This window comes from Formica exsecta, unplaced genomic scaffold (genome assembly GCF_003651465.1).
Source record: "Formica exsecta isolate Colony F162 unplaced genomic scaffold, ASM365146v1 scaffold69, whole genome shotgun sequence".
Taxonomy (NCBI): Eukaryota; Metazoa; Arthropoda; class Insecta; order Hymenoptera; family Formicidae; genus Formica; species Formica exsecta.
In genome coordinates this window covers 401,763-417,187 of record NW_021853455.1, presented here as the reverse complement: position 1 = coordinate 417,187, position 15,425 = coordinate 401,763, and the positions used below count along the sequence as shown (strand labels likewise).

General features: G+C 36.4%; 2 protein-coding genes across 11 annotated transcripts in view; one reads left to right on the top strand and one right to left on the bottom strand.

Annotated features, from left to right (window-relative positions):
• The window catches only part of LOC115243114 (dynactin subunit 1), a 21,832-nt gene extending 9,305 nt beyond the window's left edge, over nt 1-12,527 (bottom strand). The window contains exons 1-21 of one of the 10 annotated variants that reach the window (XM_029819816.1): nt 12,425-12,527; nt 11,692-12,107; nt 11,246-11,400; nt 10,859-10,891; nt 10,643-10,702; nt 9,861-10,008; nt 9,274-9,336; nt 8,050-8,187; nt 7,790-7,927; nt 7,343-7,582; nt 6,966-7,217; nt 6,771-6,887; nt 6,451-6,694; nt 6,072-6,354; nt 5,580-6,004; nt 5,269-5,505; nt 4,897-5,191; nt 4,622-4,817; nt 4,167-4,532; nt 3,946-4,077; nt 3,830-3,876 (exon numbers count right to left, since the gene is read on the bottom strand). In XM_029819816.1, the coding sequence (XP_029675676.1) occupies nt 3,830-3,876; nt 3,946-4,077; nt 4,167-4,532; nt 4,622-4,817; nt 4,897-5,191; nt 5,269-5,505; nt 5,580-6,004; nt 6,072-6,354; nt 6,451-6,694; nt 6,771-6,887; nt 6,966-7,217; nt 7,343-7,582; nt 7,790-7,927; nt 8,050-8,187; nt 9,274-9,336; nt 9,861-10,008; nt 10,643-10,702; nt 10,859-10,891; nt 11,246-11,400; nt 11,692-11,859 (3,737 nt within the window). In that variant the 5' untranslated portion in view covers nt 11,860-12,107; nt 12,425-12,527. Of the gene's footprint in view, nt 1-3,829; nt 3,877-3,945; nt 4,078-4,166; nt 4,533-4,621; nt 4,818-4,896; nt 5,192-5,268; nt 5,506-5,579; nt 6,005-6,071; nt 6,355-6,450; nt 6,695-6,770; nt 6,888-6,965; nt 7,218-7,342; nt 7,583-7,789; nt 7,928-8,049; nt 8,188-9,273; nt 9,337-9,860; nt 10,009-10,642; nt 10,703-10,858; nt 10,892-11,245; nt 11,401-11,691; nt 12,405-12,424 lie in introns of those variants that run through there. The other 9 variants (XM_029819821.1, XM_029819820.1, XM_029819818.1 and 6 more) reach the window with 9 other exon arrangements.
• Nucleotides 12,528-12,570: 43 nt separating this feature from the next.
• LOC115243118 (nuclear inhibitor of protein phosphatase 1) lies at nt 12,571-15,215 on the top strand. The gene is given in 7 exon segments (XM_029819831.1): nt 12,571-12,725; nt 12,874-12,934; nt 13,053-13,206; nt 13,437-13,503; nt 13,505-13,613; nt 13,707-13,910; nt 13,994-15,215. Coding segments are annotated over 7 exon segments (990 nt in total). The 5' UTR covers nt 12,571-12,696; the 3' UTR covers nt 14,360-15,215.
• Nucleotides 15,216-15,425: the final 210 nt, after the last annotated feature.

Below are 15,425 nucleotides of genomic sequence, written 5' to 3'. Positions count from 1 at the left end.
ATTGGAATATTTCATATATTTATTATTTATATATTTATTAAAATACTTTATTATTTATTATTTATACATCTATTAGAATTACCGAACCAACAACAAGAAATGGATTCGATTGCAACGAGTAATAATGCTAACTCACACATGTGAGATACGCGCGTAATAATCGGTATCGCGACTTCAGCGTTGATTTGCATTCGTCTAATAAAATATGAAATACGATCTCTTTCTCTATCGTAATTCTTGAGGTGAATACTCGATCTCCATAGTCGCATGCAGTTTTGCGAGATACGCGCAGACAACAAGGCGGGTGTGGCTCTTGGAAGGGACATTTCTGCAAGCGTACAAATGTAATAAGGCTAAGAAGCGACAATAACATTTATAGCCCCCGCGACCCCATGAATGTATCGAGCCATGTGCAATCTTTCACATGAATCACGCCGTTCAACGACAGTTATGTGCTCTTCGCAGCCGTATCAGCCGCTCGCCAAGAAGTCGCAGGGGTTACGATTGTTCCAGCTGAAAAAGCATAGCCATTATCCAGTTACAGAAAATGGTCTCGCATCCGTTTTCCCGATCGAATCACTCGGCGGCGATTCATCCGTCACTCCGATTTAATGCGTGTCTTATTTCCGACCTCCCCTCCGTTCTCACCCCTCAGATCGTCGCGCGTGCAATCGCATGTAAACGCAAAAGTTGCGAAAGCAAATTCATTCCCCTTCGAAAGCAGAAAGATGACTCATGGGGGATATCTCTCGCTGCTCGATTGTACACGTCTCAACGATCTTTACGATACGTAAGAAGATAACAATCAATAAAACAATAAAGTGGCAATGTCAAAGTTATACACCGGAATCGTAAACTGTTGCGAGAATAAAATTGTTGTAGAATTTTATTATAATTAATATTACTCGCAAAGAGTATATATATATATATATATATATGTATCTCGCTGAATTATTAAATTATAGTTTACATTACGTCTTCCTTTTTCCGCTCGATGCAAAAACATTCTCGTGCGAACGCACTGCGTCTGAGATTATATCATTTATCATGTTTTTTTCGAATAATCTCTTAAATTGAATTAGTGAAAATATATCTGATTAAAGCAATGATAAAAGATTTGATCAAATATCAATGTGAGTATTTCACATTTTTTTCGTTTTATGTCGCAATAAGATTTCGTTGATAAATCAACAATAATATACAATACATTTAATTGAAACATGGACTAAGACTTTTATGAAACAACGACCTTAGTCCACGATTCAGTTAAATATACCAAATAGAAGCTAGCAACGCATCGCAACTTATACATTTTTCTAGTGTCAAGATACCACAATGGCGATTGTCGCAGTCGCCGCTCTCTCGCTCGTCCTAGACGCATTTTTGTATTCCACTGGCAAAAGGGCGCGCTCGTCTTCAACAGCGCCAGGATGCATTCATAAGGCCGGCGGATGCGTGCGCGAGTACGCGTGCAAGTGCCGGTGCGTTTATCGCGCGGCAACGTGCGTCGGGTCGGCCGCGCGCGGCGGGGTTCTCCGCGTCCCGGACGTGTATATATTTATGGGCGAAAAAATATTTTATCATAATAATACACACGCGGAGATACAGCGTGCCGGTAGGCCCTTCTCTCTCTTCTCTTTCTCCCCGGAAAGGTACCGGTGCAAATGAGCGCGCGAGAGACCGTGTACTAACGATAAAGAAGGCTCTGTTTCCTTCTTTTCTCCCTCGCTCCTTTCTTTCTCTCTCTTTTCTCGTCGTCGCGAGACGATACCTTAGCGCGATTACCAGAAAATTATTAGAATATCGATTGAGATCCCCGTGCGCGCGACTCTCCCGGGGATTCATATCTCCCGTCTCTCCTTTTATAACGACGATAGTCATGCCACTGTACACGGTGTCGGTTACAACGTGAAATCGAGCCCGCGCGACGTGACCACGCTAACGAGGCATAAAGCGCGGAGAACGGCATTTGCGTCCCCTTTTTTCAGCGCGATTATCACGCGAGACGAGCGAAATTAAGAAATTTGAGAGAGGAAGAAGGAAAAGAGTTATACGATTTAACGATCGCGAGAGAGGTATTCAATAGATTCATGTCTCAAACGTAACTCGATAAGGGAAAAAGAATGCGCAAAAATTTCAACGGAATTGTATCGATTCGAGCCAATTTTAACGCGCATGCAACTAATCTCGGATTATTGTGAAAACCGCGATTTTATCATTTTGACTGGCTTCTCGATCGCGAAACGACGACGATTGGGATGAGCTGGAATTTCCGCGCGCACGTTATTGCACCTGCATAAACGTACAGCGCACACCACTTAGCGCATTAGTCGAAGCGGGCGAGCAAAATATTCTCGGTTAAGATCGGTAAGTGCTTCGTGGTATCGTCTCCGGTTACGTGGGAGAACCCTCTTCGCCGAAGTTACGACACCCTCACCGCGCGCAGTTACAGCTGCGACTCCTAATTGCGATAGCGTTGCCTGCATGCTCGCGCACGTCGGTGGAATTTGCATAAATGGAAAATATCCGCGTGTCTACGAATCGAACGTTCTCGCGAATCCTGCATATGTATGACGCGCGTTAAAAAGCACGCCGTTATTCGTTTCTAGCCGTGGTAGCGCGAACGTTTTTTTTTTTCTTTTTTTTTCTTTTTTCCTTCAAAAACATGAAAAGATATCAATAACCATCCTCTCGATTTATGAATGCGTGGTTTAATTATTATTAAAGAGAATAAATGAAAGTGTAAAAGTGCGCATCATCATGCTGTGAGAATGAATGGGCGAATAAGTTAATGAAATAACTAACGATATATGCACTTAATTAAATACTATCCGCTGTGTGTATGTGTGTATGTATATACACATATAAGATATATCACAATATGTATATATGTATATACATATACACATATATACATGTCTGTATGTATAATAAAATTGTGACAGTATAATTAAGAGGCATACCTTATTTCATAAATATTTGAGGAATACATCAACGATTTACTGCTCCTTTTATCTCTACAAATAAAACAAAACTGGAATATTGTTCTATAAATATTTGTTTCATCAAAAAATGTGTGTTAATCTTGGTAATATGATTGACTGTTGCGTATGACATATATAGCAACAGTGAAAATGTATATGATGTTTGGTCAAGGTAAATGGCGTGGGAATATTCTACACGACCACGCTACTTTCTATTGTTGTGATACCATCACCATTTAGGGTGTATATTTACAAAGAACACACTTATGTAAATATTTTTAGACCATATATTTGACAATTCATAAAGACATATATATATATATGTATAATACGAAAAAAGAAGCCACGGAGGCACATGATTTCTCTTCTGAATTGTTAATACTAAATATAATATTGCGTTTATAAACGTAAACGAACACTGGAGAGAGCCTTCCAGTCGCGATGTACCGGTCATCGCGCTGTAGCTCATCAGAAATAAATAAACATTGCACAAGTGCAAATTACAAATTACTAAATTTGCTCTCTGTACCCGTTTCATATCGATACAAGAGAATATAAGCACGAATTCTCCGTACAAAAGCCCAATTAATGTACAGTTCTTTATAATAACATGTATAATTAGCTTTTCTTTTATGGGACAAGGTACGGTATACAATAAAAAATATTACTACCATGAAAAAATAATTAGAAAAAGATACGTCTCTTGTACATTAAGACTTTTAAGACTTTTATGATCACACATACCTCGTCGCTAAGAAATAAGTAACAAAGTGCGAGCACTCAATAATACAGTAGAGTGTTAAGTTCTTGAAGTTCTTGCGGTCCTACATTGACAGACTCTTCCAGCTCTTCCACCCGGCGTACGTTTGATAGCCTCGCGACGTACTTGGGCCTGAAAAAAATTTTGGGCATCCAGTAATCAATATATTTATTTACACTCTTGTTTGTCATTTACACTTACAGCTAACTCGTCAGCTCGTGCCTTCAACTGCATAATATTTCTTCGCCGTTCTAATAAGTAATGATAAGACATTTCGGGAACCTTACGCCGCAGATCGGGAACTGTCGGATAAACTAGAGTTTTTTCGACATCCTGAAACATAAATGTATAAGAAAAAATATTACGGCGCAAATAATAATCAATAGTTATCGGCAGAGTATTAATTAATATTTGACGAGTACCTTAACGAGATCGGTAGTTTTCTTTCGCAATCCTTGAATGGTTGAATCCAGAGATTTCAGATTTGTTGGTGACGATAATGGCTCTAAGCTATCTAGCTTTTGACGCAAAACATCGCACAATATCTTTTTCTTCTGCTGATGTTCGTTATTCAAGGCTTCCTTAAGAGCGTGTATCTCCTGTACATAATATTTGTTATCCAAAGCATTCGTTATCGAAGTGCTTCCTGTCATACTATCAGCTCCACCAGATACCGATATCGTTTTTTTGCCAACTGACTTTAATTTCTCCTTCAATTGCCCCTTCTCCGTTTCCAGGCTGTCGATATCGGTTTGAAGATGGTCCATTGTCTCTTCGAATTCTTTCTCCTATTATCGAGAAAATACGATACTTGAAAAAATTACGTCAAAAGGTGTACATGTGACATTACAATTTGTCATAGCGAAAGAAGAAATACCTTGCGTTTTAATTGATTTTGCGCCTCTTCTAATTTTCTCTTCAATTTCTCGACGTTCATCTCGTGTTCATGCTGTTGCGTCGCAAAACGTTTTTCGGCTAATTCCTTCCGCAACGTCATCTCGGACAATTCCTCTTGCTTTTCCCGCAGAGCTAATCTCGCTTCACGTATGTCGCTATCTCTTGCTTCGAGTTTTCTAACATAAAATAACAAAGAATTACAGATTGATCTTTTGGTAATGAATATACACCGTGTCAGCGAAGAGATGTAAATACCTGCTGAGTATTTTCGTTTCTTCCGACTCTTTTCTCACTGCATTCGCTCTAGACACAATTGGCATTATTAACTCACTATCCTTAGATTGTTGCTGACTCTGTGTTTGTCCACTTATGGCCAGTTCGTTTTCACATTCGGCCATTTTTTGCGCGAGATTTGCCGCCAATTGCTGTATTACCGTCAAGCTAGCCTTGATAGTAGCTACAGGTCCTAGATCCTCTGTATCGTATACCTTTTCGCTGGACGTTGCGGCCATCTCCTTCAACCTGTCAGCGGCGAGTCCTGTGTCCAAATCTGAAGACAATTAAATTCATCAATGTAAAAATAGCGCAGAGATAAATTTTCAAGAGAAACCCACTGGATATACTTACCGCCATTTTCGGTAATAGCTTGCAAAGCGCTTTTCAGTAGATACTGAAGAGTCTTCATAATTTTCACGCTATGCTGATAACATGTCGAAAATTGTTCGTTGCAATCTTTATCTAATCCTAAATTGGCGCCTACGGAAAACGCTGGACCAGCCTGATCTCGCGGTACTCGTCTTCTAGCCGATTTCAAGTGTTGCTGGATTACTTCGCACGTCGTTTCGACATGTTGACACAGCAGACCTTAAACAATAACAATACGCGTCAAAGCGCAACATCTACACCAATCAAATCTAATTAATAAAATATTAACAAACCTATATCACCACCCTCTCCTTGTATCAGCGCTTTGATTGCCGTAGCGTCAGTGACGATGGCGTCGCACGTGTTGCTCAACGTTCTCGTGCCATTGACTATCAGGCGCGCTTGATTGACAGTTGTGCTTTCGCCGAAGAGCACGGAGAACATCGTGGCAAAGTAAGTGCAACATTTTTCAATCGCGTCCATCGGTAAATTCTCGTCCAACTGATCTCTCTTAGCCAGCTCGATTAGTGAATCCAATGACTTTTCTTGTGCAGCCATTTCTGGATAAGCCGCGCCCGCTTTAAGTAACATTTCCGGGCTACACGAGTTCAAAGCCGATTCGAAACAGCTCAGAGTCGTTTGTAAGGCGTACATATGTGAACATAGACGAGATCTGAATGAGTATTGCGCCACCGAATGACCCCTCACTACCGAAGCTCTGTAAGAGAGACACAAAGTATTATACAAAAGATTTGCATATAAGTTGCACGAAGTAAAATTATTACCTATCTATTTTCTCGATAGATCTATATTTCTCTCGGACTTGCGAAATCAATATCTCTGTTTTCTTCGTCATTCTCGGTATCAATAAGAGTGTCAATATTGCATCGTGATCTCCACCGCGGGCCAAGAATGCCGGTGGCATAAAAGACAGCAAATAGCGCACGTGGTTCCGCGCCTCATCGGCATCCAATCGACGTAGCTCGAGATCGACTGCTTTGGTTTGTGCTCGAGTTTCGGCGAACGTTTTCTGAAAGTCTAGTATCTCCGCGAGTTGTTGATCTGCACCTAAACGATAAATTTAAAGGATAGGAACCCTTTTTAAGGAAAATGAAAAATAATTTAACGAAGTCTCGTACTACACGATTGTTTTTTTTTACCCACCTCGAACATTAGTCTTGGTGGATTCTGTCGACTGAACTCGTTGCTGCAACTGCATGCACTGCTCTTGCAATTGATGCGTGAGTTCGCGAAACTTCGTGATGGTTAATTCGCGATCCGCGAGGGTCTCCAGCGCGGCATCTCGATGCCGTTGAGCGTCGCGCGTTGCTCCAAGAGCGAGATCCAACTCCTCACGAAGCTCCAACTCTAATTCTTTGGACGATTCGGCCAGTTGATCGGACATATCCTACGTGAAGTTATTATTCATTGCTTTATTCGTATACTATATATTTCATAACGCAAAACATATCAAGACTACATACCTGCAGAGCTTCCAAATCCGCAACAGCTTCTTCTAGCTCAGCCACTTTCTCCTCCAACGCCATTTTCTTCTCGCCTAGCATCTCAACCATTTCTTCGGCTCCTAATGCCGCATCGACCTACGAAGAACGTCAAAATGTGCAAGTATATCGGATAAAATATTACTGTAAATTTTTTTATACAATCATCATATATACTTGTTCCTGTAGATCTGCTATCTGATGTTCCATCTCTTCGACACGAGCCGACAACTTTTCCTTCGTGCGACCTAATTCCAAAATCTCAGATTTCTTCTGATCCATGTCCTTTTGCAGTTTCTGGAATTCGTGTTTCTCATGCGCCGACAAGTCGCGCATTTTCACAAGCGTTTCACGCAGCCTATTGTTCTGCTGTTCCAATTGCTTTACTTCGTAGTTAGAAGCCCCCGTAGCCGATCCACCGCCGGCTGCCTTGTTTGAGAAAATAATAATACCATTTAAATACATGCCAAAAATACAAAAAAAAAAAAAAAAGATATTACATTAATATCGCGCAAGAACTAGGCATTTTTAATGAAGACGAGATATTATTATACCCGTTCGGACATTTCTGTACGTAATATTTCCAGATCCAATGTTTGTTCCTCCAACTTTTCCTTGAGCTGCTCTAATTCGATTTGAAGGGTTTCGGCCTTTTCTTCCGCCATTTCTTTATCTAATGTAGCCATTTCCACTGTTTCTGCAAGATCAGACATTTCTTCCTGATATTGTTCTCTCGCCGCGTGAGCTTCTCTAGTTTCTTGTCGAGCTCGTTGAAGTTCTCTCTGAAGACTTGCCTTTGATAATATAAATATAATGAAAGTAAAGTTGAAAGCATATATTTTCAAGAATTATAAAAATAAATAAAAAAATAAATTCATTAAATGGAGAGATCTTGAGGGATATATAACTTTTATATATATATAAATATAACTCTATTTAAAATATATATATATATATATAATCTGCTATTGTACATATATGCATGAGTTGTGTGTACTCACTTGACTTTCCATGACTTTCGCTTTGAATTCAAGAAGCTGTTCGACTTGAAGTTTTGTTTTTTCGAAATCTTTCATCCTTTCCTTGTCTTGCATTCGTTTTACACGCAGCGTTTCTACTTTCTCAGTAAGATCGCGTACCTATATAATATTGTACTGTTATATGTATCTATGTATATCATAACTCTATACGAGATATATGTAATCTGTAAAAATAGAATGAGAAAATCCTCAGAGTATTTATAAGAGAAATTTTAATTTACCTGAGATTTCAAGTTATCATTTTCTTGTACAAGTTGCAAGTGTGATAATTTTTCTTCCACTAGATTAGCAGCCGCTGCCGAACCCGCCATCACCTGACCGGGTACGAATTGCGGTTTCAATGTTTCTACAAAACCTGTCTGAATTACAGAAAAAAGAAAATAAGATAATAGATACATATATATCAAGTCTTGTACCGTTGGGTGTTCTTTTTATTATCGCATGAAAGAATTGTATCGCCAAAGAGTTTCTTCAAGATCCTCTGAACCTGCATACCTGTGCTAACTCGAAACGCATATACACACACGGTAATAACGTAAATGCGGTATATGGATGGCGCAAAAAAAGATAATAAAAAAAGAAAGATCATTATTCTCAAAATGCGGCAATGAAAAAAACACCCCACATTTCCTACATAAGAAACATATGTGGTTTTATATGATATAATACGATATTGTTTTTGTATTTACATTTGAATAGAATTAGTTTGTCTTATGGTGATTAATGGTGAGAGATTAGTTATGACAGCAAACACCAACAAGCTACACCGAATACTCTATTAGTACTAACAAATATATATATAGGAAGACCCACAGCTGATGAATTGAATCGTGTGTTGCATGAAACATTTATACAGGATATACTAAAGTCAGAGCTATTTCTCATTCATTTCATTGACTATTTCATGTATTACATCCTAACGATTGGCACATGTATCATTTGCATTCCCGTTCCAGGAAAATTAATTTTTAACAGATACATAATTCCGAGAGAGAGTCATTAATCAGACAAAATTACACCACTGTAGTATGCTGTTAAAAAAATTTTCCCCATTCTAAGTATTAGTATTTTTACTCTTACAACACATATATAAAGGATGTTCAATTTTTAACTGCACAAGGAAGGGTAACACACGACATGATGCTGAATGCCCCTTCCCACTATAAATCATAAACTATCCAAGTATCGTAAAACTCAGTTAATGAAGCTGATGTTAAACACAATAATGCTGGAAAGATGTGGCAAAGAATAATACGAAATAAAGTCTGTAATCCACTAAGAAGGGCGTATCCGTTGCAAAGGTGCTATGACGTTAATTTGTTATAAAAAAATTTGTTACAATGCTTTATGATGGATAAACAGCTAACATGAGAAAGAACAAGATATTAGAGAGGTGATGTATATATTAAAAAATTGAGATATTACAATTAATGAATATTAATTACATTATTGTGATCATCTTGGGCCTTTGGCTTTTTGCCGGGAGGCGAGCTCGTGCTAGGGGACTTCTGAAACACGTACGTGCATTCCCATATGAATCATTCTGTGCCAACAAAGTCATCTGACTTGCTTTCGCACAAATTTTTCAATCTGTTTTTTTCTTTTTTTTTCTTTTGAAGAGAATTTGCCACCTATAATTCTACCTCATATATTTCCAAGCACACTTTCCGGTCATAATGAAACGTATACGTGCACAATTGCGTTTGACTGATATATCACTGGGTCACAGAATAGGATTCTTTGCACATGAATATAAGAAACAACAAATAATCGAAAAACCTAGAGATTTCAAAATGTCAGAAACTGTTTGTTAGTTAAAAACAATGAAAGTATATCACAAAAATATAACAGGTAATTTGTTCATAAGAATTACACTACTTATTGTATGTATATCATGCTTTAAATCTTTTTGGATAATGTTTTTTTTAATGAACAGAATTTTTCTGCTCTTGCAATTCAACATAAAAGTAATTTATATTATTATAAATAGAGTCTTTTACTTGTTATCATAGCTTACAGGAAAGTGTCTTACCTCAATAAATGAGGCACGTTTTGAAGCTGAAGTTGGTGCTGGTATTGATGACTCGCCGCCGTCTCTACGTTCATGCAGTGATCCAGTTAGACTTTCTGTGCTTGGAGCGCTTAATAATGTTCTACTTCCAGTCAAGGATAATCGAGAACTGTAAAAAATAATATAAAATATTTAACAATATATATATTTAACATATACTATTTTTTTTATAATAATATATGTATAGGCTAAAGGCTGACTGCAAATTGTTATAGAAAATTAAATTTACATTACTGGCATTAAAAAAAAAAAAGCAAAAAGAATAAAAATTTGCATTTAAAACAGAAATAAAAAATAAATACATATAAATCACAAAATTGTCAAATATTTTGTGATAATTTTCACACAAATTATACATCTACGAACAATTTTGAAACCTTATAGAAATCATATTTAAGAATATATCTTATGAAAGTGCAGTAAATTGGCAAATAAATTCAATCATTTAATATTGTGCAATACTAACTTTTGTATCATAATAATAAAAGTGCAACAAATATAATTATTTACTAACTTAAAACAATTACAAATGTGTAAAAGTTTCAAAAAAGCATATTAGCAAATTGCTTGTGCTCTAAAGCTGCAAAATATCTTAGATGCTCAATGATAGAATGTAGTTGACATTTTGAAGTATATCATTATAAAAAACAATTGCGATTTTCAAAATATCCATATAAGCACAATAGCGATAAAAAATATACACTGCTGACATTTGCTAAAATTTTGATTAACAATGATCTTACCCAGAAAACTTGTCAGATTGCTGACGAGTAATATTCGCAGGAGATGTTTTTCTCCGCACACTTTTATGAGCAGCATATACATTTTAAAAATTTATTAATTATATACTCGCCTATTTGTTAATTTATATAAAAAATATTAGAAATTTTTAAATGTGCGGAGGAAGAAAATAATTGCTCCTTTTAACCCTCAACATTATTATATAATGTAAAACTTACGCTGTAGGCTCATTCCTTCGACGCATACTAATGCTAGCATGAAAATTATGGAATAACGATTCCGTAAATTTCGTTCAGTTAGCTTAACAATGATATCACTATTCTTAATGCAAATAAATTAAGTATCACTTAATCAATAGCTAATTTTAGATATTTTACTCCACAAATGTGCTAATATATTATAGTACTCTCTCTTATGGCATTTATATTAAATTATAGGGCTAGCATACATACGACTAGCAATATTTAGTGTTCATCATTACATTTGTTACAGAAAAATTATAATACGCATATTTTTTCTAAAGATTTATTTTTTAAATGTGTTTATTTAAGTTATGTACTTATAATTTAGAACTTTTTAATGCAATTGTATCTAGGAATGCTCACCTATTTAGGCGACTCCTCGCTCTAGCAGCACCGTCATCTGGTGTTGTGGCACTGCTACCTGCCGATGATGGACTGATAGGCTCCGTCCTATTACCAGCCTCATCCAGCAGAATAAGTTGGGTTTGGCGCGCAAACATGCCATGATTTTCTGTACACTGCGGCAATAGAAATAAACAATTAAGATATATTTTATTCTTCATTAGCAAGCAAACTAAGCTGTTTTAAATAGAAAAATTAATATTTTTTTTGTTTATTATATTGTATTGTTTGTATAGGAGAAATTCAGTTGGACTTATCAACATGACTTTATGTACATCATACACAATATATATATTTAGACTTATCTAAATAAAAAACAGGAGAGATCAATTCTTTTGTTGGATGAATAAATATTCATCATTGATAATACATTGGAAGTTATATATTGGCTGGCAATCGTAATTCACCTTGAAGTACATCTGGCCCTTGACAGTGCCGTTGTTTTTCCCTTTCGGCTCGTCGAGTATCACGCCGATCCATTTGCCTGACGCAAAGGCCGGGTGGCCGACGTAGGCTATCACGCCTTGACATTCCTTCACGGGTACCTCAACACGTTGACCGATTTTGAATGACATCTTCGCAAACTCATCAACCGCAACTTGTCCCAGACGGACACATCAGCTGTGTACTAACCTTCGCGCACGAGTTTTTTTCTAGGCTCCGTTTCCTTACACAATCGCGCGGACGAATATTTGGAAATAATATAATCGTACCGAGTATCAACGAGCTGCTACATACGAGCTCTTTTAGGAAGTTAAGATGTGTATCATTTCTATTGCACTGTCATTGATATCTCACCGACAACTGTTGCACTGTTGCACTTCTGCTTGAACAGATTAACAAATATATGGATTGGATCTCTCGCTCTCTCTCTCTCTCTTTTAAGTTTCATAACAAAAATAGAGAGAAAAAAAAGATTAATTAACACTGATTAATTAACTCTATTTTTACATACTTGTTGCATTTTTAAATAAAAGCAAATATTTAAAAACCTTTTGACAGAAGAGAAGCAAAATGTGGGAAAGTTTAAAAATATAAAGCTGAAAAAGAATGATTTACTGATATACCATCAAATGAAGAAAATAGATACATATATTTAGATTTAAAAAAAAAAAGAAAAAGAAACGTGCAAATCAATACAATTTTACTCTGTGAAGTCCCTGATGATATTCTACCATATTCTACATTCTACGATTCTACAAGAGGAACCACTTTCGGGAACAGACGGCGCTGAAAATCGTCGTCTCCTTTTCTAAAAAGAGGGGGAGGTCTAGTATAATCCCCCTGTTTTTATCTGCGCGCGCGCATATGTGTGTGTACAATTCATAAGTGTGTCTGTCGCTCTACTATTCGGATAGTTGTGGATAGTTGAGGAAACCGGAGAAAACAAATTGTTGCACAAGTGAACGACAATGGCTAATCACTACGAGGTTCCAAATTGGTATGTTTACCGTTCAATCAATTCTCGACGAATTAGTCAGGGATTTGTATCAAGCGTTTACACAATCGCGCGTCCTGATTTTTGTCGTTGTGCAAAAAGGTAGAGATGCCCAACATATACGTTACATATACGTTGTATCCCTTTCCAGGGCCGGAAAGCCACCAGTAGGACTGCATCTGGATGTACTGAAGAATGATAAGTTGATACAGGTAGAATACATTGCATTAATTGTGTATAATTCCAATAATATGTCATTTCTCTAGAGTTCTGTCATGTCTCAAATGTGTACACATTAATGATACACATTACATAAATATATATTTGCAGAAACTTATGGTGGATGAGAAAAAATGTTATTTATTTGGACGCAATCAACAGCTGAATGATTTTTGCATTGATCATGCATCTTGCTCTCGAGTTCATGCAACTCTTGTTTATCACAAACATCTCAATCGGGCATTTCTAGTTGATCTGGGAAGCAGTCAGTATATAGTTTATATTAGTGTCAGCATGCAATTTTTTTTCTTCTTTAAGAAATATCTTTTTATAAAATTTAAAAAATGCTCATCTTTTTCATCAACAACAACTAATAAAGCTAATGTTTAAAGAAAAAGATATTGTTATTACTATCTCAATAATTTTATTTATAAAGAATTTAATTTCTTGCAAAAATATTTTATACTTATTTTATAAAAATTTTTTACTTTTCAGCACATGGTACCTTTATTGGAAACTTACGTTTAGAAGCCCACAAACCGACTCAGTTACCTATTGACAGTAAGACCTCAGACTGGTGCCAGACCTATCATCGAAGAACTAGAGAAATTATCCGAGGATATTGATGCCGGTGGTTTGTTGGGTCTACCAGAAACTGAAACAGAACTTGATGTATGTGTCAAAAGTTTGGCATATATATAGTAAATTTTTCAAACTCTTTTACTAATATATATGATCCAACTTTATAATTCTCTTTTTTTTTAGAATTTGACAGAATTTAATACAGCTCACAATCGACGGATCTCTATGCTAGGCATAACGGACGATGAGATGCACAAATCAACGCGCAAGCGGAAGAAAAAGGGAATCACCTTCAACGACGATGAAGAGGTGATTAATCCTGAAGATGTCGATCCGTCAGTCGGGAGGTTTCGTAATCTTATACAAACGACAGTTGTTCCTAGCAAAGTATGCGTGATCTCATACGATATAATCTAATTATAAAATGGATTTATAATCTTTACGAAAAACGTATGCTTTTTTTGCTGCAGAGAATGCGTATGGAAGGGGGTCTCATATCATTGTTTGAAGATCACAATCCTCTGAAGCATATGCAACCTACGTCCACTACTCCTCAACTCTATCACGATCTACCTCCCGAACAATTTACGCCGTCCTCGATGTCCATTAATCCGTTCTCCACGGCTCTCACGTCTCTAACGTCGCGACTCGGTATCGCATTACCCAATCCGGCGCCCGAGGTGGAAATGACTCCGAATCAAGTACAGACAGAAGTGCCGCATGTACCGGAGCATCTACCGAGTACAACGGAGCCGCGGACGATGGAGCCAAAGAAGAAGAAGTACGCCAAAGAGGCATGGCCTGGAAAAAAACCGATACCAACGCTCCTTGTATAATAGAAAAAATTACGGTTCGTACACATAATTATAGTTCTATTATCGATTTTCTGAGAGAGCTATTAATCTCACAGGAATTGTCCATACATTATGGATTTGCATATGACTTTCTGTTAAGTTTGTTATATTTTCGGCGATAATAACATCCTGTCCTATATCGCGCGAATCGTGTAAAATATTATAAAAAGACTAACTTTATTAAAATATTTAATAAGATATTGCTCATTATTTTACTTTATAGCTGGTTATATTCGAAGCTTTATGGCAAATGTGTAAAAAATATTATATTTGATTTAAAGAATGCAAATTTGTGTAGTGTAAAGTGTAGTAATCATTTATTATTACAATAGATGCAGTTGATTAAAACTGACGACAATGTTTAGTGAGTACTCTAAAGTTATCATATAATATGATAATTATAACTTTAGAGCAGCTTAATTAGAGGTAATATTGGACCCTGTATTTAAATTTTACGAGCTAAGTTCTATGAGTATACTCGCGTACTCTATTTACTTTATTACCAACGTGACAGCGACTATCGGTAGTAATAAAATTACTTAGTATTTACTTCATTAAATATTTTCGTTATTATAATATGATTATGAAATTATTTTATACCTAGCCTTAGCATTGTCGTCATCCTTGGATAATTAATAAGCAATTTAATAATAGCATCGTTATGTGATGTACTGCATTTGTGCGATAAATTTCAGCATAATCTCCTGTATATTATTATTGCTCCAAGTGCAATGAATTTGATGTAAATAGCTATAAAGAAAAAAATTTCGTTGACATACTTTTATAAATATGTGAGTACCAAAAAAGAAGTGTTAATAAAAGAATGAAAGTTGTATATGTTACACAGATATATATTATTTTGATTCAGTAAAAGAATTTTTCGGTACAAAACATGATTGTGTTCACATGTTTGTTTTATATATGTACTTTTTCCACAGCAGATGAAACATAGACTTGTAGAGTGCAGCTATATATATAATTTTTTTTTTGTATGCTACAAAGAACTTTTACAAAAAATACCCGTCTATAAAAATAAAAGTAGGCGCGG